General features: G+C 49.5%; 3 protein-coding genes across 7 annotated transcripts in view; 1 reads left to right on the top strand and 2 right to left on the bottom strand.

The window, feature by feature from the left end:
* Nucleotides 1-25,238, bottom strand: part of LOC135818259 (uncharacterized) — a 202,863-nt gene that overhangs the window by 18,706 nt on the left and 158,919 nt on the right. The window lies entirely within an intron of this gene.
* On the top strand, nucleotides 2,712-14,640 carry LOC135818257 (uncharacterized). 3 transcript variants are annotated; one of them, XR_010553648.1, is made up of 5 exons: nucleotides 2,712-3,235; nucleotides 5,356-5,457; nucleotides 7,939-8,003; nucleotides 13,661-13,715; nucleotides 14,474-14,640. XR_010553648.1 is itself a non-coding variant. In XM_065331614.1 (5 exons), the coding sequence occupies exons 1-5, from the start codon at nucleotides 5,076-5,078 to the stop codon at nucleotides 14,501-14,503; spliced, it is 303 nt and encodes a 100-aa protein (XP_065187686.1). In that variant the 5' UTR covers nucleotides 3,874-5,075; the 3' UTR covers nucleotides 14,504-14,640. The 3 variants fall into 3 exon arrangements, 1 of the variants encoding a protein (XP_065187686.1); XM_065331614.1 differs by lacking the exon at nucleotides 2,712-3,235 and adding an exon at nucleotides 3,874-5,143 and having other exon boundaries at nucleotides 7,956-8,003; XR_010553647.1 differs by lacking the exon at nucleotides 2,712-3,235 and adding an exon at nucleotides 3,878-5,143.
* LOC135818256 (uncharacterized) overlaps nucleotides 16,458-25,238 on the bottom strand; it is an 18,669-nt gene continuing 9,888 nt past the window's right edge. For 2 of the 3 annotated variants that reach the window (XR_010553645.1, XR_010553646.1), the window contains 5 exons: nucleotides 23,068-23,241; nucleotides 21,841-21,994; nucleotides 20,197-20,372; nucleotides 18,453-19,951; nucleotides 16,458-17,299 (listed from right to left, as the gene is read on the bottom strand). Coding sequence is in view for 1 of the 3 variants with exons in the window: in XM_065331613.1 (XP_065187685.1) it covers nucleotides 20,325-20,372; nucleotides 21,841-21,994 (202 nt within the window). In the remaining 2 variants the exon portion in view is untranslated. The remainder of the gene's footprint in view (nucleotides 17,300-18,452; nucleotides 19,952-20,196; nucleotides 20,373-21,840; nucleotides 21,995-23,067; nucleotides 23,242-25,238) is intronic. The other variant, XM_065331613.1, reaches the window with a different exon arrangement.

Genomic DNA, 25,238 nt, shown 5'->3' with positions numbered 1-25,238 from the left:
CGGCTAAACCTCTTGTTGATATCCCATAAGCGCCGCGTAAATGTTCTGCCTGGTACGACGACGCTCGACGCAAAGGAGAGTTTCCCCAGGAAGTGATCGAGTTTGCGTTGCGTGGTCTGGGTGCAGCGTGACAGCTCGCTGAGGAGCTCGCGGAGGTCCGTCGGTTTGTCGTCTGGGAGACGGGCTTCCATGCGCACCGTGTCCAGCACAATTCCGAGGAGGGCAGTAATGTGTGAAAGCGGACAGTGTTCAGGGGAGTGGAAGTCGGCTTACTTTTTCTCAGTGGGCTTCGAAGTCTTCTCGTGGCTATCTGCAGGGCGCTGCCACCTGAAGCGGGTGGTGCTGGTGCAGGATGTGGCGGCATGTCCTTTGTCTTCACATGAGCTGCAGGCGTAAAGACGGTCGCAGGGTGTGCGGGAACAGGGCCTGCCGCGGTTGAAGTTAAAACAGACTTGGCGGGTGCTGCCCGCCACTGATGGAAAGGGCTGCGCGTGTTGAGCTGCGGCATGTGGGCAGGCAGCGGTCGCGGCTGTTTTGGAGCGTGCATTTGGTGCATGACAGACGGGGAGAGCGGAGTAGGCGAATACTCCACAGCGTCTGATTGATCACGTCCCAGCGCAGTGCCATGCTGGCGGTGTGTTGGCGAAATGCTCGATCATAGTTCAGCACAGGAGACGTCTGCATGACAGACGGGGAGAGCGGAGTAGGCGAATACTCCACAGCGTCTGATTGATCACGTCGCAGCGCAGTGCCATGCTGGCAGTGTGTTGGCGAAATGCTCGATCATAGTTCCGCACAGCAGACGTCTGCATGACAGACGGGGAGAGCGGAGTAGGCGAATACTCCACAGCGTCTGATTGATCACGTCGCAGCGCAGTGCCATGCTGGCGGGGTGTTGGCGAAATGCTCGATCATAGTTCAGCACAGCAGACGTCGTGAACTGTTGGTTCGCAGTACAAAGTATGTGCTGGTAGCAGACGAGCTCATGAGCTCGGTCAGGACGAGCAAGAACGACGATGCCCATGTAGATCGTCCAGGCCTCCAGCCAAGCCGAGAAGTCGTTGATCGCGCGCGTGTGCTTTGCGCTGAGGTTGAGCGAGAGCTGAGCCATGTCGCCGCCAGCTGTAACCAGTTGTATTGGCTCCTGTCCCTGGGAGCTGAAATTTTCCAGCAAGAGTTCCTCAAGTTCCACAAACTCTCCGCGCTGGATTTTTTCAATCGCGCGACGTGGCGGTGTGGGTAGAACCGAGGGCTTGGAGAGAACTGGAGGTCCTGGCAAAGTCGGGGTTCCGATAGAACTGGAAGTTCCGGGCAGGATAGGTCCGGAGCTTGACGCTCGGAGCGTGGGAGCGATCTTTCGGGTGCGGAGCACGCGCGTGGGAGAGATCGGCTTCCAGATCAGACTCAGCACTGTCTGTTCTCCAGGCGTTCCACACGTTCGAGAAGAGAGTGGAGGGCGTTCATCTTCATAACGGCTGAGGAAATGATGTCCGGGGAGAGCAATGAGGGCTCGTCCTGCATAGACGCGTCGGTGCCTGGAGCGGGGTCAGAAGTCTGAACTAGCTGCTGACGGTGTGTCGGAGGCATCAGGCGCGAAGGCGCGCATGCCGTCAGTCCGCGCGTATGGCGAGGTCGAAGCCCTACCCGAGCGGCGACGGGTAACCTCGACGGCATACCCGCGGCCGCGTCCACGTCTGCTTCCTCGTACAGAGCCTCGTGGCATGGTGAAAGAGAGAGAAAGGGAGTGAGAAAGGAGAAAGGAACAAACCGGTGTTCTTCTCACTACCCAAGCAAAGCAAATATGAAGTAGCAATACGGCCAGCGCGAAGTATGGTGTATGCGTTACGGGTTCAAGCTCCGATGTGTGCTGCAGCCGCATATGGCTGGTTGGCTGGCGAGTTCAGGTGAGTTCCGGCGTACGCATGTTACATGCCACCACAGCGTGCATGTACGTGTTACTTGACATGCATCAATGAATAGCGTGGGATCTGCGGGCTCTTTGGAAGCCGCTGGAGCGCGTGTGAAGTGGTGGCTTGTGCAATGTGTTAACCTACATTACCGCAAGCTCTAATGTGCTATTATAATAGTGTAACACACAATCGTCTTGCTCTCGCCACTATGTGTTTGATTGTGTCCGCGAGTGTTCAGCACCTTGTTATGGCGTTAGACGTACACTGCATTGAGTGTGTGTGTGTGTGTGTGTGTGTGTGTGTGTGTGTGTGTGTGTGTGTGTGTGTGTGTGTGTGTGTGTGTGTGTGTGTAGTCTGTAGACTACAGACTGAAGTTTAGTCCCGTTCCGCACTGGGGTATGCATTCCCGTTCTCACCTCCCTGTTTGCAGTCTACAAATACAATATCATGTACAGGTGCAGACATGAAGAGCTAGCTGTTTCTCGCCTCAACAGTTGGTGAACGTTTTTGATCGCAATCGGCCACCCGTACCACAAACGGCGCAGCCGAGTGCCGAAAACGCCTCGTTCGTAAGCATTTCGGAAAGCGATCATCCAGTTGATCTACCCAGTGCGGTACCGCATAAAAATGATGTCATGGATCATGGACAGCTAGCACACTATAGCCTGCCTGGCTAGCTGGGGGGCCGACCACAAACTGACTGGCGAGTGGCGAGTAGACAGATACAGGTATGCCTGTACATCTGTTGACGTCATCAAACAAAACAAATCCACAATGCTTGTGGCTCAATGTAGCTGAACCATCGGACCTTATTTGTCAGCTTGGATCACGTGATCCATCCAGCTGCCGCGTGCGGCAAACAGCCCAAATAGCGCTAACTCTGGCCTGCGAGCGTTTGCTGCGACTAGCGCGCTAGCGCTCGTGACATACACAAACGCGCTAGCCAGAATGCTTTGACTTTGATGGCTTTCAGCTTCTATTTTTTGAAAAGTAGCGCGCTCAGACCAGCTCGCTCACTCTTTTCCTCTTCCATTTTTTAGGGCAATTGTTTTGTTTGATAGACGAAGCTTAGGGTCTCTTTGGGTTTGCAACCCTTACCCTCCTGGAAAAAATCATAGTTGTGCTAGACTGCGACACTTCAGACCAGGTACTATTAGAGCCGCTAATGGACGACGAGCTATTTTCCGCTATCCGGAGCTCAAGCATTTGAGCCGCTAAATGGACGAGACTCCTGGGGTAAAGGATGCAGAGAATGAGGAGAAAACACTCGTATGGAGCAGGGAGTAGGTATTGTACTACTTCCTGGTATGGAGCACTGAGACGCGGTAAGTCTTAGGGCAATTCTTAGCCAGTAATTACTTTCTCGCCATAATTATGTTCTCGTTTTTCGTGTCTTCTGTAATGCCAGTACACTAGCAGTACGACTACACTGTAGGCGAGAGTCCATAAGCCAGAGTGTGCAGCTCTCCATCTATGCAGCATAAACAAATTAATGACAAATTTCCTTTGCCTAAGGGCTGGGTTCCACTGCCGCTCCGCCGCACATCATCCACGGCATGAAACGTCATCATTACGAGCTGGTCCAGCGAGGCCGCGGCTCATCACCAGCTTTCGCTTCGCTGCTTGATACAAAAAAAATGCAAGCCGCGGTCACGGCTTGCATTGTTTCCCGCACTTAATTGTTTTATTCGGGGGAATTTTAATTCGTTGCACAGGCCAGAACACGAGGATTTTTTTTGGATTTCACGCGCGCGCAGGCAGGCTAAATGTCATAAAAAAAACGTCGAGCACGATCGCGGTACCGTGAATGGCGAGTGTCACTGGAACCGCGCCGCTCTGCTGCATGCAGCCAAGTACCGTGGAGCAGAGGAGCTGCGGAGCCGCAGTGGAACCCGGCCCTAACCAAACTTATAGCAATTTGAAAATGTTTGACAATTTTTCATAAAACACTTGACAACATTGTTCTTCTGTAGAGTGCCGCTGGCAACTCCATCGATGAACTCCATCAATGAGCGCAGGGATAAAGTTTAGAAACCCTTCGAGCGAGAACGTGTTTTCAAAAAGGAAGCACAAATATGCCGCGTAACTTCCCCTCTAGTACTGTATGGCCCCATCAAAGCCACTCGCTGACTACTTACCAGTAAAATGGGGTTGGACGGTTGTCAGATTAGCTGACATGTTTTCTGCCAACACAACCATAAGCAGTTGTCAACTCTCAAGACTAAAAGAGCTTGCGAAGAAAGTGAGAAACCTTGGCTATGAAAGCACATGAAGCGTCAGAACATAATCGAGCAAACTTGGACCTAGATTACCAGTGTCTGCTCCAGAGCCGGGTCAGTGGCCCTGTTTGTGAGTACTTGGACCTTTTGGAAAAAGAACACTGGGTTACCTGCGACCCGGTCGGAAGTCCTGTCGAGTACTATACTTTTGTATACCGTTCGAGGGTATACCGCCACTGACAGGCTGCATACGCGTGCAGATGCGTGCGGCCAGAGTGCCCAATGCGAGTACGTTCATACATGTACATGTACAATCATGTACATCAGGAAGTCGAAAGTAAGTTTACGACTCCCTGACACACAGTAGCCGCACTTGAACGCATCTGGCTCTGGCCCAGTGTTGCAGGAATTGTGCCAGGTAGACGTGTACCCGGTTTGTGTTAAATCTTAGAGCAGGTACTGCATACCCTATCATATCTGTGTACATGGGTAGACAGAGTCAGTGTTGTTGCGTCCCACTCAGTACCCTTCTGGTTCATTTCGGCACCAGCACTCTTTGCGTATGCAGAGTTGAGTAGAGTGCAAGTTCGGACCACAAGTACACTGCAGCGGCTAGTAGCCTAGCAAACCTAACCTGTGCCGTGATGCCCGGCACGTGTGTGCATCTACTTCATCCCTGAGTAACACACCTGGTATATTGTGCACAATAGGGCACAGTAAATAATCAGCATGCATCGCAGTTTTCTGCAACATATTCCTGAAGTCACTTTACACCTCAGAAGAATTGCGTCGCTGACTGGAATTCGATACCGGTTTAGTTTCTCTCTGGGTCATTATCAATCATAGAAAACCCGTCATACAATAGGTTCAAGCTAAAGTACCGTATCACCATGGTAATTACCTGGAAATTCGGTGTGTTTTCTACGTTTTTGTTAAACAAGCAGCAATGTGCAACAGAAATTACCATGGTGATAGAGTAGATGACCGTGTGAAGCGGTGTGAGATGCAGCAAAGGTGAGCCTGTTACTCGAGTCTATGCCCTAAACAATACACTTTGCCGTGGGATGATTATCCTTGGGCTGCACACTCTGCACACTTATTGCTAGGTATATCATTGGTCTTGTTCGAATCGTCCATTACGTTTGCAGCTGTTCAAACTTGTTTTGTTGTTTAATATTTTATTGATTTATTTATTCTACTTGCCTTTCCTATCTTCTTGTGTTTAGCATTAGGCGATTTGATCGCAGGACAAGAGAGGAGCTGATGGACGATCTCTCCAGTGTCCCTCTTGGTTCGGAGCAGCGCCGAGTGCTGACGTTGGGACTTGGGTAAGGATGAGTGTTCCCTCATGTTTACAAGTTATCCGTTTTGTCCAACACTAACGGTTATATGCAGAATACTGCTGAGTCAAAAATGTGCAACAATTAGCACAAAAACTGACTGATGAGATCATGACATTCAACGACCTGATGCTTAGCTGCATCACGTTTATATCCGTTAGTGTTGGACAAAACGGATAACTCGTAAACTGATGGTCCTCTTTTTCAATTTTAATCCTTGGCTCTCCATCCGAGTTCCCTCGTGTGTGTAGCTATTATTATTTTTTTGGTGCCAGTCAATTTTTTCTTCAGACTTTTCCCGTTTGTGTCTTTCCCTCAAACTAGTCAATATTTTTATTTACTTATTTTTTGCCCAGGGTCTACATTCTACCTTTATTTTACTTAGACTAGGGTTAGCTGTCCGTTTACCAGTACTCATCCACACATATGTGCACATAGGATCTACACAGAACTCTATCAGTAGATATTTTGTGTATAGGAGGTTGTCTATCCACAGGGATAGCACTATATACTCCCATTCTGTGTGTTCTCTGGTAGCTATGTCCCTTGGAGACTATACGGTGCCAGTGTGGTGACCGAGATCAGGCGTGTCTGCACTGGCATCGTCAACTTTGCCTACTGCTACGTGCTCCCCAGTGCTCCATCTGTGTCCTGTAATTTGTTTGGGGAGGGGGGGGGGGGCAATACCGGTACTTCAGGTGCAGGGGGCAAGGGGGGAATGGGGTGGGGGGACATCATGCCCCCAATGAACCTCTCCAGGCGTTGTTCTGGAGTAGACTAACCATAGGCGGAGTGTACACATGCAGCACATAGTTTGGGAGCTAGAACGCAATCGGACTCAGGCATATTCAAAGGCAGTCTATTGTGATAGTAGTCCTGGACTGATCTCACTATGATGATATAGGTCGTGCCCAGCATCACAATGCCAAACATTATAAATGACTGTTTTTTTTTGCCTGAGGGGCTAGATGAGCATGCGGCTAGACTGCCGATGGCAACCAACAGGCTCAAGGCTGTGTTGAGACTTCGTGTGAGCGACCCGAGTCAATTGTTTACTCACCATGACTAGGCATCGCATTGAGCATCGTATGCCCACTAATATAATATATTATGTCACTGTTCTTAGTCGCACCGGGGGCGCATGCCCGTTTTCAGGAGACTTCTCAAAACACATAAGCCCTGGGTCCTGAAGGTTAGGCCTATTGTTAATCTAAATAGTCCTGGCTACTATCCCGCTGAGTTCACTGACTTTCTACTGAACCCGTATGTATGTGAGGAAAGTACTGTTCTGACCTCAACTGCGGATTTCATCAACTTGGTAGAAGGTTTGCCTGTGCGGGACGATCATTTATAATTGAGCATAGGTGTGACCAGCCTTTACTACACCAACATCCCCAACGAGCTCGGTTGTCGTGGTATATCACACACAGGTGTACAAGGTGGATGCCCCTCGCCCTTCGTACATGGTTATTACAAGCAGTGACTTCCTTGATGTCAGTCATTCGGAAGAAAAATGAGTTCGTGTATGGTAACGATGTGTTTCGGCAGATCCAAGGCCAGGGACTGCCATGGGTTCGCCTGCAGCAGTGGTCTATGCCGACATTGTTATGCTGTATTTGGAGAAGCAGTACGTTTTGCCGATCTTAGAGGGGGAGGGTTTAGAGGTTCAGGTTTATAGACGCTTTATCATTGCATGGTTGCGAAGGTCAAGCTCAGCGCACTTTAGATAGGATTAATAAGTGTTCGGCCCTCAAGTTTTCTCATGAACTGGCACATGATGGCATTGATTTCCTGGACACCACAGTTTTCCGTAGTAAGGGATACATGGCGGTGAAGCCTCATTTCAAGTTCACCAATCGTTTCCTGTATCTGCTTGCCGGTAGTAACCACCCCTGTAGTATGGGCAAAGGTGTGTTCACTGGGGAGTTGATCCGTATCCGTCGGTCTTCGACCCTTGACCACCACTACGAAGCTGCTGCCGAGCGGCCGAAGCAGGCTTTCCGGGCCCGTGTATACAAGCGCTCCATCTTTCATCTTTCAGACCTGTACACTAGGAATGGATGCGCAGGGAAGGTATGTTGGTCAAATTGGCATGGGTTTGGGTTACTTCTGTAGTTGTATACAGTGCTCCTCATTGTATTTACCTGGGCCCGGCCTGCTGTCCTTCGCCCGTTGGTCTTGAGGTCCAGGTGTAATACCCCTACCATACAGTCCGGTGGCCAGCGCGGTTGTTGTTACACGGTGGAACATCGGCAAGAGGTTGCTTGCCCGTTTGCCTCATGCTCAGTGTCCTCAGGGAGTTAGTATTTTCCTCCTGTTTGGATTTTGCAGTGTCTATGGTGTCGGTAATTGAGTTTTTGTTCTGTATGCTTTTCTGTGGTGTGTGGCTGTTGTTCACACATCTTTATTTGACTTGCTTCCTGGTGTGGTGTACCTTTTTGTTTTATATTGGTGTTGGTCTGGCTGTAGAGTTCTAGCATCCGTAGCTGCCTCAGGGGGTGCCACTTCTCCCATCAGCGTCGACTAGTCCGCCGGTACGTGGTGCTATATTACGTTTAGTTGTCTGTTCCATCCTGTACGGGCTGTGTCCTGCTGACCACACAGTCTGGGTCTCCATACTTTGCATGTTCTCATCGTGTGTAGTGTTCACACGTACATATATGGACTGTCACACCCATATGTTGTACATGTGGCTGCACGTGTTGTCTCTTTGTCGTACCTGCTGCTGTATTTGTGTTTCTGTGATGCTGACCCGTACATGCTGCTGCGCTGCTTTGTTGTATTGCTGACACGTGCACCTTTTTGTGCTGATATGATATCGAGTACGCCACTTTTTGTGCTGATGAGGGCACCACTTTCCGATATCATGTTTCCTTTCGCCATGTCAGTTGTCAGTTCGCCCGTCGTCTCCTGAAGTGTAGTAATGAATAGCTCTCTCTCTAGCTCTAGAGAAAAACCACTTGACTAGTCCGTTTGATGTGTGGCGTGGCGAGGGTATAGTAGAGGCAGCTCGTTCTCCAACCGAGACGACATTTGGCGCCCAACGTGGGGCTCAAACCCACGACCCTGAGATTAAGAGTTTCATGCTCTACCGACACATATATGCACGCGGCACCGTTTGTGCTCCTATCCATTTACATATGCTGCTTTCCACACCTGTGCTGACAGTCGGTACGCACCGACTCTGTACGCATGCACGCACACCATTACATTCTGTTGGCATCATATTAGTGAGGTTTTGCATTCCAAAATTCGGCAAAAGATTCGGCACGCGGGAGCGAGGTCGAAAATGCACACGAAGATGCGGCATGTTTGTTCGGAAAAAGCTCACTTTGCCGAACATATTCTTCGGATGAATTTTCTTGTGGAAGAGCGCTAGCGCGTGATTTATTCAAAGAGGTTTCTTATCTTGGCATGGCTTCGCAGGCGTCTTTGACGACATCAGCATCGTCAGCTACCTCTGATTGCTCCTCTCCACTGCCTGTCTACTCTCTTTCGCCTGGAGTGTCCTCACCGTCATCTGTGTGGCTGAAAAGACTATGGCGATACCCATAAAATTTGACTTGGCCATGGAGTTGGTTTTTCTGAGGCGACTGAGGAGGCAGGTTTGGCCCTCGACTCTTTGGGCGCGATCAAAGTTTGTCGGAATCAGCAAGAAAAGGAGCACGGGACAGGACATTGCTGATGCTGGGGCTCACGAAATCAAAACACATCATTTTCGACTTGCAAAACAAACGTCGGTGCGAAAATTCGACATTTTGATGTTCGACAAATTACCAAAGAACGCCAAGCCGAAATTCGGAATGCAAAACCTCACTATTGCGGAGCTTTCCGGAGCTCCGAGTTAGTTGTTGTTTGGAATACAGCAAGAGAACAACATTACATTGGCGCTGCGAGCAAACGCCTGATCCTCGCCATGTCCCTACTGTCACTACCGCCTCCGGAGCCATTCCCGATCTACAGCAGTCTCTACGATGCTGCTGCCCATTTTCCTGCCTGGGAACGGTGTTTCCAACTCTATGTCGCAGCAGCCGGCATCTCGGATGACACTCGCCAGAGAGACACTTTCCAGTATGTGGCCGGCAAGGACATCCAGCAGCTCGTCCCTACGTTAGCCAACACTGGCAACGATCTCGACGGCCTCGTAACCGCCGCCGCCGACTACTTTCAGTCGAAGCAGAGCCCCAGCATGGCCCGCTTCCACTTCCGGCAGGTCACCCAGCAGCCTGGCGAAACATTAGACACGTTTTATACTCGTTTGCTGGCATCGGCAACGACCTGCAGCTTCGCCGACGATGCCCAGAAGAACGTGGCTCTCTGTGATCAAATTGTGGCAGGATGCACGTCCGATCCACTCCGCAGAAAACTGCTGGAGACTGGGTCCCTTGATCTCGCCAAGGCGCTCAAGGCCGCCAGAGCATTTGAAGCGTCAGTGGAACAGACGACGGCGTTCCGGCGCACACAAGACTCGATCAATGCCCTCCGTCATCAGCCACCGTTCTACAAAAGGACACAGCCGCCTCCTGCTACTGTTTCAACTCCGTCGCGTCGACCGATGCAGTCTTCGCCACATCCAGCTGCAAACTCGTACCACCAGCCACCTGCCCCAGTCGCCACTCGCGCTCCAGGCCGGCGGGAATCCAGCACATCGCTCTGCTACCGCTGTGGAGAGCCAGGCCACCCTGAGTCACGTCGCTACGCAGTTTTGCACTGTAAACGTCTGCCCATGGGCGTATCGTCCGCATCCGAGATCCTACAGCGCACACTGGACGCCATGGCTCGCTGGCCTCGACGGTGTGAAGAACGTCCACGACAACATCTTCAACTTTGGTAAGAGCGTCGAAGAGCACAACCGACGACTCGCCGCCTGCCTCCAGCGGCTCCAAGATCACAACGTTACACTCAACCGAGCCAAATGTCACAAATGTCACATCCTCAAGCCTCGGCTCAAGTTCATGGCTAGCGTCTACTCCGACAAGGGCATCCGCGCCTCTCCCAGCCACCAGCAGTCTGTGGCTACATTCTCTACGCCATCTTGCGTCAGCGACATACAGAGTTTCCTGGGTCTCACCAACTTCCTCCGCCGTTACATTCGTAACGTGGCCGATCTCACCACGCCACTCCCTGCTCTCACTAAGAAAGGTACTGTTTGGCGTTGAACTGATGTTGAGCAGCAATCATTTCATGCACTGAAGAAGGCCATCGCCGAAGACTGCATGCTGCAATACTTTGACCGCAACACATCACTGTATGTCGACGCACCGGCCTCGGCGCAATCCTGTGTCCACGCCAAGACAACGGCCACGATGCACCTGTAGCATTCGCCAGCCGTGCACTCTCCGGCGTCGAGCAGCAATATTCTCAAACTGAACGGGAAGCATTGGGTGTCAAGTTTGGCTGCCTTCGCTTTCACCACGACTTGACAAGGTGATCCACAGTTCACCGTTGTCACCGACCACAAGCCGCTCCTGCAACTCAAGGCCGTCGGATCGAGACCTCCACCATGAATTGAGCGCATGGTCCTCCGCCTGCAGGATCTCAGCTTCCAGCTCCAGTACAAGCCTGGCCCAGAAAACCCGGCCGACGTCGTCAGTCGCAATCCGCAGCCTCATCCCGACTTGCCAAACATCGGCGCACAGGAAGACACTTCGTACATACATGCCCTAGCTACAGCAGCTAAGCCAAATGCGTTGGCTCTGAAGGAGATTGCGGACGCCACCACCGCAGACACCACACTGCAAGCCATCCTTTCCTCTCTGCAATCTGGCCGCTGGGATTCCAGCCACACCACGGTCCGCCCGTACTTTGCCCTCCGCCATGAACTGTCTGAGAGTGACGGTCTACTACTCCGCAACGACCGTCTCGTCATTCCCACGGCCCTCCAACGGCTTACCCTGCAGCTTACACATGCGGGCCACCAAGATATTGTCCGCACCAAGCAACGGCTCAACAGCAATGTTGGGTGGCCCAACATGGCTACTGAAGCCGAAGCACTCTGCCGGCAATGTATTCCGTGCCAAGCAACTCTCTCAACGACACCGCTACGTCCGGGAGTCCGTGCCCACACCACCGTCCACCAAGCCGTGGCAACGAGTCTTCGTCGATTTGTATGGACCCATGCCAAACGGTCAGCACCTGCTTGCCACTATCGACCAGTTGACTCGCTACCCGGTCATCAACGTGTTCAGCACGACACCCACTACGGCCGGTGTTGTAGCTCTGCGCTCTACATTATCCATGTTCGGCTTGCCCGAAGAGCTAGTCTCGGACAACAGTCCTCAGTTCCGTTCTTCGGCTTTTGCTGATTTCCTCGCGCAACACGCTATCCAGCACCGCCACACCCCTCCTTTGTGGCCACAAGCAAACGGAGCAGTCGAGTGCCTCAACCGTACCATTGGCAAAGTTCTGCGAACTGCCAAACTAGCTGGCGAAGACATCAATGTTGCATTTGACCAATGGCTCCTAGCGTACCGCACCACGCCACACCCTGCCACTCACGAGGCACCGGCAACACTCATGTTTGGTCGCCCCATCCGCGACAGCATACCCTGCATTACGGCAGCCGCACCAGACTTACCTTCAGCTGCCCACCGTGACCAGCAATTCCGCCAATCCCAGTGCGACGCTGCCAATGCCACCCGCCGGTCAAACGCCCCCATCCTCACTCCTGGTCAGCGCGCCTTACGCCGCAATGAGCAGGCACACAAGCTCTCACCACAGTGGGATCCCAACCCCTGGACCGTGGACCAGATCTCTGGGTCTACGGTGACGATCTCCAACTCAGCAACTGGCCAAAGATCGACTCGCCATAATTATGTCGTTCGTCAAGCCCGTAATTGTTGTCACACAGACAGCCCATCACCCACTACCAGCTGAAAGTTCTGCCACCACACCTTACAAAATTACAACAAAATCACATGCAAGAAGTCCTTTCACTTTGACTACTGCTCGTTGCGTGACATCACTCCTCACGAAAGGACTTCCTGGGGATCACAATCCTAAACAGACAAATGTACGAATACCGCAACTGACTCTGTTGTTCTGCACGCCACGATCAACACGACTGCGTGCAAGACACAGCTGATCATCGTCGCTGTACTCTTCCCTGAGCACGTTACCCTGTCGCTGCAGCCTGCGACGGACATTCCATAGTTCCACCAACTTGATGGCTTGATGTTCCCATTGACGTCGACCATGCGGTGTTGCCATTGACGACCTTCAACTTCAGGTCCTTGCCGTGGTCCGCACCATTCAAGAGATGGGCCACATTTGGTGTACTTTCACCCAGTTGGTCACTTATTTTAACCTTGCCGACTTTCCACTGCCGGACTGTTGCTTCAACAACTGGCGGAGAGCACGTACGCATATCATCACTCTTCCTTGCAAACATCATTTCCGTCTCCACCACGTCCTTATCAGCCTGATCCATGCCTGACACCCCCAAGGCACTGTCCACTGTGCCGCCGGGCTGGTGGAGCGACGGACCGATTCTCCAGTGACGGTCGTCGTCCACAAGGCTGTTGGAGTGCGCATCCAAGATGTGCTAGAGCTGTTCAGTGTCGTGCAATAGCTATCGCATGAGCTGATTGTTTAGTAACTGGTGGTGTTAGTGGACAGTATAGCGTAACTTGTAGTTCCTTGGTCTTTCTCTTTTGTATAAACAAACTAGTAAGCTAACGATAAACTAGTTACACTGAGACAATTCGACTGGCACAAATTACAACAAAATCACATGCAAAAAGTCCTTTCACTTTTACTACTGCTCGTTGTGTGCCAACCACCATCATCAGTGTGCGCATTGCGCCTGGTTTGGTGCATGCCTGGTGGAATCTGACATAGCGGCTGATGCAGTGAGCACGTCAGGTAACACCTAACGCATTGAAAATGACTCAACTATGACTTGGTTCGATTGCAAAAAACCTAATGATAGTGGTACCGAAACATTCGGGTAACCGGAGTAAGTGCCAATTGATATTTTTGGCTCCAGTCAGTCAAGTGATTCAATTGCAATAAAATTATATACGTATGGTGGAACTCACTTAGTACGTACCCGGGTAAGACATACACCTGCATAACACGGTCCTCTTTTGTCGCACGGATTTTCCTCCCATAAGCGCATATTCAGATGTGTACGGATACGACTGCTTCCTTCTGTTCATGTGGTTCATTGTCGCTGTGTTACTGTATGCAGATCTCACTCAGCTCTGCTCTCCGAGCATGCTGCTTCCAACACGACTTCCCGAAAGGTATGTATGGTGGCTAATAAATAATGCGAGAGTCTTTACGGATTCCAGTGCTCTCATGCCTTTTGCAAGTTCCTTTTGTAAGTCAAATGGAACATGGTTTGTGGTCAATACTTCAGCAGTAGTGGTGCGAGAATATTCGGGTGTCAAATTGCTCGGAATTGATGTATGATAACGGAGAATATACCAACATGTGAATCACTTGGAGATATGGTTTGCCAGGTTCTATTCACACTCACTAGGCTAGACCCTCTCGAGTATTGTACAACAGTTTTGGCCCAGGAGTGGTAAAGGGCACGGGGCAAGCTATGTCGGGACCTGCTGTAAAGTCTGCCATACACGAGCTGTACGTCTTATCGGATTGGATATACCCCTGATATTGCTGATAATGAATGGCCCAGTTTCATTGTACTGCTGTCCGCGATATTATATCCTTAGTGGCATTGTTAACTTCTCATTGCTTGTGGGGACGCATGGATCATACGTCCATCCAACACCTGCCAATCGGAACCCACCGACAACGCTGTCGGTTGGGTTGGACCACAATCGGTTGGTTTTTGAGTCCAAGATGCCACCTAGGTAGCACACAGCATTGCTAATCTGATTTTAAATTAGCTGCGCAAATCCTGGCATACTGCCCGTAAATGCATCTAACTCCCAGGGTACTTATGAGTTTTTAGGTCTATGTGGTACTTGTGTCGCATTGGCAGCCACTGTTCCGTTCTGTATTTTCTGGTCTATGTGTCGTTGAATCTCCACAGAAAATGTGCTCGCGCATTAGAGGGAGGTGAAAGATGCACCTGCAGGAGAATACATGCTTAAGAGAAGGCAGAAACATGCCCGGATCCACCAGAACTAGTGCTGGCAAGTCAACAGAGGCGAGTACTGATAATGTTCCAGATTGTGGTAGGATCACATAAGCAAAATTGACACTGGGAGGCACGGCGGTGGGTCAGCTCGTGGCCAGCGCCAGCTCCAGTGGATATCACGTGCATCCAGTTCTAGTACTATAGTATGACTGCTACAAAGTAGTGCGGCCCAAATAGAACTCGGGTCAGGTGCCGAAGAACTGGGGGGTGGGGGGGGGGGGGCATGTATCAATGAATGGTAATAACTCCGGAAATCATGCTGGTGTATCGAGGGCGTGGGCCAATGAAGTGCTGGATTGATGGTGGACGACTGTACTGCAATCTTGGCTGGTCCCACTATCGCAGAGACAGCACTTCCTGGTGCAACCACCCTATCCTGCAATCTATATAATAATTATTATAAGAGATTTGTGTGAACGATTTTAGCATGATGCAAGTCAGCTTATTGTGCTGGGGGCCTGGCTACATGTCACTATAGCTTTTTATAGACTCGATCACCGCATTACGCTGCCTTGCGTTGACTTGATTGAGCACTCTTTTTGGTTAGTGTCAAAGGTATATGTAATATGTATCTGCCTTCGTGCAAAGCTCTCTTTGTGCGTGTCTTGCAGATAGCTCGCTGACTTTGATGCTTTGAGCCATTTTCAAATTGCTTTTTTTGTTCATTTCATATAGACCGTATTGCCATTTGTTTAACCTCCCGCTCTGAGCTCCACTGATGGGACCTAAAAAAGGCTGAAACAGCTGTCTGGAGATTGAGCGTCAGTATTATGGATTTAGAATACACGATCTGGGGACAGCACTAGTACTGTCTAGCTGTTTCGTCCTTTGTGGACTCATTAGCGAATCACGGAGAAATAACTCTTAACTAAGGATGAACCTAGCAGCCATGAAAATAGATAAATAATGCCTCCAAGCCAGAATTCAAGGCTACATGTGTAGGCCCGAATGTGCCTTGCCCAAGTGCTGAAACTGATAAGTCATTGAGATACGCATAGAACATCTGGCAAAGGAACTACTAAAGCCCCCACAAGCACGGTATTCTACTTCAACAAGGAAGAATTTTGAAAGCATGCACAGCCCTACATGTATAATGTTGGTATAGGTAGTAAGCCTTGTTTGATAAATTAACATGACAAGGCGGGGGACGCACTGTGTTAAAAAACAGTACTCCTGATACACTAGTATGTCCTCGTACTCCTGATACACTAGTATGTCCTCGGCTTTGTCACATGCTGTCAACCGATCAACACATACAACGTTGCATGCAAAACGGCTGCAGCCTCGAAGTACGGAGTGCTATTTTGGAAAATGCTAGATGTACAGCCTGTACTTATACAGGTGTTCTATCAACTAGTGCCATTATGACAACGGTAGCTGAATGATACATGTACATAAACCCGGGGTCATCATTTCAAGAACCTCTGGGTCTAAGCCCGAAGTAACATTCAACTACATGACTGTATACACCATCATGTATACACCATCTTCGTAGTAACTGAGTCTACCCCTCACCCACTACTGCCACTGTGACCACAATTGCGCACAAACAGAGGACCTTAGAGGACCTACTTCTAACTACAGTGCTGGCCAAAGAAATCCAACCTTATGAATAAAATTGCACCGGGCGCTATGCAGCCCTAGTAGTAAACATACTGGACCGGTCTGTGCTCTCGAACGCGCGCTACTTTATTAATGAGGTTGGATTTCTCTGGCCAGCACTGTACAAAATACACACATGCACACACAACACTGCTAGGCTTTCCACCACCACACTAGGTTTTGAAACCGAAGAGTGGCAAAATTCAGGGCCAGACTAGAAAATCTGGGGAGACCTGATGATGCAAAACACAGCCAACACTCTGCAGCCTCACAGTCTCCGGCAGGTTTTCCCGAGCGCACAAAATTAAAAGTTGTTGAGGCACCACGAATACAGTCGGGCGTCACAGAACGTGGGACCCAGGAATGTACGTGTATACCTCTAGGTACACCACAGCCAATAACGTTTTAAAAAGAAACGCAGTGTCAATAGACTCGAGTCTCTGCTTTTCTGGAATACAGATTCTGGTACACACGTATTGCTCACTATCCAGTGGGATGTGCATCTAAGAAAGTGGTACAAAAAGTCAAGGAACTAAGCCTAAGGCCAGATTGCTGAAAGGTTTTGTATAACTGACGAGCCTGACCCCTTGGAAACAACAGCTGTGGATGCGTGGCTCTACTGTAATAAATGTACAGGTACACAAACAATTTGAATGCAGAAATAACAACAAAAACAGGGAGAGGTGTAGGAAAATATACTCGGCCCCTAGTGAATTTGCTTGTGTATTAGCTTGAAAACTTTCGGTACACTTGTTGAGAGACCTAACTGCATGCAGCTAAAATATGGAGTGCCGTTGTCACCGACGACTTTTCCAGTAAAGTTGCGGCTAACATCTTCTCAGGTATTCCCGGGTCTTCGCTAAGGCCGTAAGGGTGGATGATATCATGTGCGTCTTCTATTGCTGATGTCGCTACACTCGATGGTGGTGCTGATGTACTGATTGTGGTGGAAGATATTGAGATGCCGTATGTCTCGAACCTTTTCGCTAGGTCTCCGCGGCCATCGCGCAAGAGGGTCGGGAGCACCACAACTGCAACGCCACAGATCCAAGGATCGATTCTCGGACAAAACATTCTTCAGATTGCCAAAGGTCCCCAGTGCTTGGCAATACTGGCCTGTGCAGCATGAACACACCACACATACGCCCACACACCATGTACCATGTAAACGCCCGTTGCAGGAGAAGCACGCAAATCTGCAAATGAATTGGATGTGCACCCACAGATTTTCTCGTATAGGAACAATAGCTGATCTGAATCTGAATAAAACAGATCAAGACTAGTGCCAGATAACAGTCTAATCCGCACAAGGCAACTGGCGCAGCCATGTGAATCTCGAGCAAAATGGACAAACATGTCCCCAATTATCAGCAAACGGGTGTGCGTTACAGGATTGGCCTGGCAACTTCAAACAGGCACAATCCACTAACGTGGTGCCCCGTCAACTTCAACGGGAACACACCAATACAAACACAGCCCCACAACAGCAAAACGGGAACGCCGTTACAAATATGGTGCCCTGGCAACTTAACGGGAACGCACCAACACAAGCTGGCCTGGCACCTTCAAACAGGCACAACTGACAAAACACGGCATCCGGCAACAGCAAATGGGTAGGTACACCGTTACAAGAACAGTCCATCGCACCAAAATGCTGCTGCCACAACATTATAGCAGCAGCACGCCAGACATGCATACATGGCATTCCCAAAAGCAGATACCTGGAGTCAAATTCATCCATCACACTGTTTGTTAGGGCTGAATTTTCCAGTGACAATAGGAAATCCCGCCTAAGGCTCATGTGATGAGATCTGTACACCAACTCAGGGTATATTCTAGGACGAATTTCCAACCGGTTACGGTACAATGAAGAGTCGGGGGGTCCCCCTCCGGAAATAGTTTTCAAAATACAACCCAAATATGGCACTCGACAGCAATTTAACAGATTTCTTGGTGCTGGAGTGTCGCGCGGAGCTGTTGGACTGTAGCAACGCCGTTGCTACAGCTCGATGACGTGGTTCGACCGTACAAACCGTACAAACTCGTGACCCTAGTACCAGCCCACGCGGCTTCGCTGGAAGTATCCATCCAGAAAAAAGCGTATGACCATTCACCCACAGAAAAGTACGGGCGGTTGGAACTGATTTGTAACTTTTCAACCGGTCGCCAACTATTTCAACCGGTCGAAAACCGGTTGGGGCGGTTCTAGAAAATTCCCTGCAACTATAGTCACAGTATCAATGCACATTAGTAGAGCATAAGAACTCACTTGCGCTCATACCCTGTCACGTAGAGATGCTACTCTACGTGTACTGTTCCGATGTCCATTGGGGTGGTATGCCGGCCACTTGCCAGATGTAGAGCTTTTAAGCCGTACTTTTGCCACCGTCTGCTTGCCGTATCACCACCTCACTTGCAACTCTGGATTCCAGGACTGTCGCTCCAACAATGGGCATGGAGCAGGAGCTAACCTGATAACAGTTGAGAGCGTGACAGAGTATCTTATTTAAATAAGGCCGAGTAAGGTGGATCCCTTTGGCAAAAGTGAACACAGGCTTGGTGCTACAGGCATGGGCTGTCATGTACCGGAATAGCCAATACCGGGCATGTTTGGTCGACAGTAGATGGAACTGCGACGGCTCCACCGTATATGGCCGCGTCTTAGTGACCTTCAGGCGCAACGTGACCAAGTCAGGTGCGAGACTCCCAGCCTCCCACACAAATACTCTTTGGCTGTCAAAAGAGTGAATACTAGTAGATGATGCTAAATACTCGCTGGCAAACAATAAGCCATACAAGGCCAGTAGTATACTTACCCACAGCATAGCCTGATCTACAATATGACTGATTGGATCGTTGTAAGTATTGCCGAAAATGGATTAAGTCGTCCACTAAAAGCTCTTTGAAACTCGGATGTTGAGCCAATATGGCAATAATAAAATTAATGTAGAAAGGAAAAGGACGTATGGATATGAGTGTAGAGTAACTGTCACTATATACTAAATACAGTCAGAAAGTGCAACAACCAGGCACTAAAACATTTGACGACCCGACTCCTGGCTTCAACACATCTCCGTAGTGTTAAGGAGAGACCAAAGAGGGAAAGGTAATACTGGTTTCGTCATCGTCCAGTAACAATCAACATTTCTTGTTCTTGTGGGACTGTAGCTTCAACTACTAGCTTGTGCTCATTTTCGTTGCGCTTACCTTCCCCTCTTTGGTCTCTCCTTTTAACCTTGAACCTTCCAAGTTGGAAGGCTTTTGGTTAGCGCTACGGAGATGTGTTGAAGCTAGGAGTCAGGTCGTCGAATGTCTCAGCACTCTGTCAGTTTTGTGCCTAGTTGTTGCATTTTTTTACTGTAGTAGCTAGTTACAGTGGTGGACAGTTACTCCTAACTCGTATCCATATGTCCTTTTCCTTTCTAATAAAAGCTCTATCCGCAAATATGCCGAGGTGGCTTGCCGTATCTCCCTCTATGCCATGCAACACAACTGTTGAGCGAGCAGCTTTTAGGCCAGCCCCATTGCACAACAGGTAGTAGGCTACTAATAGCGTAACGCAGCTAGGTAAACACGAATCGATGAAAGAGGCAGACTTCTTAGAACAAAGAGACTAGTTGTGAAGGACACAACATTTTCAGCAGTCAGCAGTAGGAGAAATTGCTCTTAATTATGCAGCAATACTAGGCTTACACGTTTGTGTCATGCGTTCTGAGACGGAGTCGTTGACTAGCTCGTCACTGGCCGCACTCAGAGCAGCAGTCGTCACTACACATGGGTTGGGAAGCAATGGACAAAATTAACACTTGCCATGCACACATGCACTGCTTACCAGCTAAGTTAATATGTCATACTGTACTGCAGCAAGCAAGGAACTGGCAATACCTGCACCAGGCCTATCTACTGTGACCCATGCCATTGTGAATGAAAAGAGGCAGCATTTGACAGTATGAGCGGTGTGATGAACGGGAATGCATAATACAAGCCAGTCGAGCATTGGTACATGTACTTACGGACGCAAGTTGGCTGCACACCGCTCCACTGGCCGTTGATTTCACAAGTACACACGACCGAGCCCATAAGGACATAGGGAGACTGCACACAAACGTGGTCGTGTTGCTGAACATCAAGCCGTTCACGGTCATTGAGCCCAGTGCCGGTGGTGACAGGACCTGGCAGTCGGTTTGACCTGCACAAGCACAGAGTGCACAGAGCACAGAGCACAGGCATTCAGTGCATGCATGTTTGGCCTAGGGGTGAAACGAGTGCCAAAATTGAGGACTCGAGTACTCTTTGAAAAAACGAGCGAGTATTCGAGCGAGTACGAGTATTTTACTGACAACATAAAACAATGTACTGCACACACTCTCGTAACACTGAACGTATTACACCTGACACATGTAGTCTTGCATGCAGCCTAGTGCAGGAAATAGTCTGAACTACGTCTTTTGTTGGTAAGTAGGGACAAGTAATAATTTCACACTTGCATGGGTTATCAGTACTGGTCTGAGTAACAGACGTGCTTGATGTACAAGCATACAGTACACTGTGCATAAGATACTTGAGTATTTTGCGAAACGAGTCCTCACTCCTTTCGAATTTTCGAGCAAGCGCTCGAGTATTCGATATACTCGTTTCATCCCTAAAACGTTTGCGTATGTGTGCGTGGCACAGACATTGGTTTTGAATACATTGTAGTACACGCATTGTGTAAAGGAAATTGATGCGAAGACTGCCTCAACATGGCCATGCAAAGTAATAAAATAAATACAGCAGTGAATAGCGGTCAACAGTAGCTCTACATTTTGCTTGTAATAGAAGTCATTAGCGTCAGAGCAAGAAGAGGGACAAGACGAGTCAAGGGACAATCCGGAGGACGCAATATCATACGACCAACTGTTTGTTTCTACCAGCGTTATTGTACCGTCGACACAGCTCTGACGACGATATACTGGGCGAATGCCGCGGGGCCTCCCAGCGTGTCAACGGCAGTGGGTGATGGGCAGATAACAAGGTAGCTTGCGGACAACATCGGTGGCATGAAGCCTAGTGACTGCCAAGCGTCTTGGCGCGACGGGCGAGCAGTACAGTGTCATGCCCCAGGGGCTGCTGTGGCTGTCGACGTCGGCGGGTCTTGAGGTGCGTTCGCAGGCCTTCATGGCGCTCGGACAACTGCAATACTAGTACACAGACTCTCACTACTAGCTACATAGTACTCTGATTCTGGCACGTTATTTCTGCATTGAATAGTGATTGATTTTCCGCGCCGAATATCCGACGCTGCATGCATGTCCAATGCGCGTCAACAGTACTTCACACTTTCCTTTTCCCGCGTTATCACCTCAGCTATGCCAGTTTTGTATGTGGAAACCCCCTATATAATAGCAGTTTGGTCTATATTTTTAATCATTCAATATCTACCTTCACTGATGAGCTATGTATTAGCGAAACAGCTGTCTGAAGGAGTTTATCAATATCGTCTACGGAAGTGTCCTCGCAATGATGATGGTTGTGTGCAGGAGGGTCTAGTCGGCTAAAGAGCGCAGTGTGGTGGTGGAGGTGACTCAACATTTTCTTCAATGGCCGAGAGCTCTGTCGCACCCTGTAATAATAATAGAAGTCATGGTACTACTATCAGTGCTGCTGCTGGTGCTTACCTGGAGCTGGTGTGACCTTGCCTGGGCAGTACTGTGCATCAGAGCCATCAGCACAGTCGTACCAAACACCGTCGCAGCGCTGTGATGGCAGGATACAGCCACAGGCTGGAACGCAGGCAGGGCAGGTAGCCAGACTGGCACTGCAGTTGAATGGCTGGATACACGTACCCATACACACAACACACAAAGCAGTCAAGAGATGAAGAAAGTGTCTGCTCGGCACATCTTTTGTACAGTCAAGAGATATTAGCATATTTGGAGGAGGTGGTAGCCTAAAACAGGCTCGACAAAAGTTACCGGCTTATGCCAACAACTCAGTGTTCTGGTAGAGTAGACGGTTCGATACCGGAACGCCTTGACAGCCAAATTTGTATAGACCCAAACCGATCATCAGCGTTGATTTTTCACTCGAAATATGTTTGTGGAAGGAAACTGGCATGTTGAAGTTTGCTCTGGGGCCAGAGTCAATCGAACTGAGCCACTCCTTTGTGTTGACCCATTGCCTCCAAGTTGCCCAATTTTTCGCTTCAAAAAAGTTCAAATCAGAGGTGGCTCCAAACCGGACACGTTTTAGAGTGCACGTCAAATTCACTTTGGGTCTGAAATTAGCTAATTGCTATCGCTCCACGACAGCCAGTACAGAGTAACAATAAGCCTTGTGTGTGCTTCCATTAGTTTTGATTGGTATGCGGTGCTTTATTGGCAAGAGGCGAGCCGCTGTTTACCTGCGACAAGAAGTTGATTTTTCGAAAGTCGTAAAACTCAAGTCGCAGTGCGAAGCAACACGTCAAAAACTCACCTGCTTGGTATGGCGCGTCTGGTCATCGCAGAGCCATGAAATTTTGGCTCGGAGTATAACACATCGTAGTCTCACTGTGACATATGTTTTCTAATCAAAATACCAAGAGAGAAAGTGAATATTGAGTCCGTTCCGGTTTGCAACCTGTGTCCTATTTGAAACCGTCGCCTCTACCCGGTGAAACACCCTAACCATACACCTACAAGTATAACATATATCCTAAGGACTCAGGCTGAGATGCCCGACTGGTCCTGGGTCCTGTGATAAGCACGATCATCATTTGTGATGATGAAAAGTGGCAGGTAACACCCAGACTATTACATGCTCTGTAAATAGGAAAGATCAACGCCACCAGAATCTGCCTCCCTACAAGCCTGAAGCTTCTCTACACAAGAGGGATATATCGGCTCTCTTGAAATTCAACTTACGATTACATGAGGCAGCTGCCCCACTCCAGGAACCGTCAATCTGGCAGATGCGCACAATGCTTCCCTGCAGGTTGTATCCGGAATTTCAGCCGAAGACGACGCTGCCTCCAGCAGAATAGTTTGTGCCCTGGGAGTAGCCGTTGGTCGGTTTAGCTAGCGGTGTGCACACACCGGCTGTACACGTCACAGGCACGTACACACACAGGCACGTACACACACAGGCACACACACACACACACACACACACACACACACACACACAGGCACACACACACACACACACACACACACACACACACACACACACACACCTTGACCTTGATACACAAGGATTCTTCATTATTTGCCACGTTTGAGCTGAGCTGCGATCATCGCGCTTTGTTGCAGTGTGCTAAAAAAACAAGAACAAAAAAAACGGCCAAAAAAGTGGGGCGGCTGAGGCCGCCCCAGCCACCCCAGCTGTGCCGGCCTTGCATGCCTGGTGTACGGTCTGAAAGATGAAAGATGGAGCTCTTGTATACACGGGCCCGGAAAGTCTGCTTCGCCTGCTCGGCAGCAGCTTCGTAGTGGTGGTCAAGGGTCGAAGACCGACGGATACGGATCAACTCCCCAGTGATCACACCTTTACCCATACTACGGGGGTGGTTACTACCGGCAAGCAGATACAGGAAACGATTGGTGAACTTGAAATGAGGCTTCACCGCCATGTATCCCTTACTACGGAAAACTGTGGTGTCCAGGAAATCAATGCCATCATGTGCCAGTTCATGCGCAAACTCGAGGGCCGAACACTTATTAATCCTGTCTAAAGCGCGCTGAACTTGACCTTCGCAACCATGCAATGAAACAAAAATGTCACTGATAAAGCGTCTATAAACCTGAACCTCTAAACCCTCCCCCTCTAAGATCGGCAAAATGTACCGATTCTCCAAATACAGCATAACAATGTCGGCATAGACCACTGCTGCAGGCGAACCCATGGCAGTCCCTTGGATCTGCGGAAACAAATCGTTATCTTACACGAACCCGTTAGTCTTCCGAATGACTGACATCAAGGAAGTCACTGCTGTTGTTAACCGTGTACGAAGGGCCGGGGGCATCCACCTTGTATACCTGTGTGTGATATACCACGACAATGCCACGTGACCGAGCTCGTTGGGGATGCTGGTGTAAAGGCTGGTCACATCTATACTAAAAATAAATGATCGTCCCGCACAGGCAAACCTTCTACCAAGTTGATGAAATCCGTAGTTCAGGCCAGAACAGTACTTTCCTCACGTACATACAGGTTCAGTAGAAAGTCAATGAACTTAGTGGGATAGTAGCCAGGACTATTCAGACTAACAATAGGCCTAACCTTCAGGGCACAGGGCTTATGTGTTTTGATAAGTCTCCTGAAAACGGGCATACGCCCCCGGTGCGACTAAGAACAGTGACATATAAAATGGTCATACGATGCCCGATGCGATGCCTAGTCATGGTGAGTAAACAATTGACTCGGGTCGCAAACACGAAGTCTCAACACAGCCTTGAGCCTGTTGGTTGCCATCGGCAGTCTAGCCACATGTTCATCTAGCCCATCAGGAAAAAAAACAGTCATTTATAATGTTGGGCATTGTGATGCTGGGCACGACCTATATCATCATAGTGAGATCAGTCCAGGACTACTATCACAATAGACTGCCTTTGAATATGCCCGAGTCTGATCGCGTTCTAATTCCCAAACTATGTGCTGCATGTGTACACTCCGCCTATGGTTAGTCTACTCCAGAACAACGCCTGGAGAGGTTCATTGGGGGCATGATGTCCCCCACCCCATCCCCCTTGCCCCCTGCACCTGAAGTACCGGTATTGCCCCTCCCCCCCCCCCAAATAAAGTACAGGACACAGATGGAGCACTGGGGAGCACGTAGCAGTAGGCAAGTTGACGATGCCAGTGCAGACACACCTCACCTTGGTCACCACACTGGCACAGTCATATGGTCTCTAAGGAACATAGCTACCAGAGAACACACAGAATGGGAGTATATAGTGCTATCCCGGAGGATAGACAACCTCCTATACAAAAATATCTACTGATAGAGTTCTGTGTAGACCCTATGTGCACATATGTGTGGATGAGTACTGGTAAACGGACAGCTAACCCTAGTCTAAGTAAAATAAATGTAGAA

The sequence above is a fragment of the Sycon ciliatum genome, chromosome 5 (genome assembly GCF_964019385.1).
Source record: "Sycon ciliatum chromosome 5, ocSycCili1.1, whole genome shotgun sequence".
In the NCBI taxonomy this organism is placed as follows: domain Eukaryota; kingdom Metazoa; phylum Porifera; class Calcarea; order Leucosolenida; family Sycettidae; genus Sycon; species Sycon ciliatum.
This window is presented reverse-complemented; position numbering and strand designations above follow the sequence as displayed.

Excerpts from the sequence above, each read along its gene's own strand:
- LOC135818257 (XM_065331614.1), top strand. The coding sequence starts at position 5,076 with ATGTGCAACAGAAATTACCATGGTGATAGAGTAGATGACCGTGTGAAG. Across the intron at positions 8,004-13,660 it reads CAGCGTCGACTAGTCCGCCG|ATCTCACTCAGCTCTGCTCT; the intron begins GTACGTGGTGCT and ends TACTGTATGCAG. Across the intron at positions 13,716-14,473 it reads CCAACACGACTTCCCGAAAG|AAAATGTGCTCGCGCATTAG; the intron begins GTATGTATGGTG and ends GAATCTCCACAG.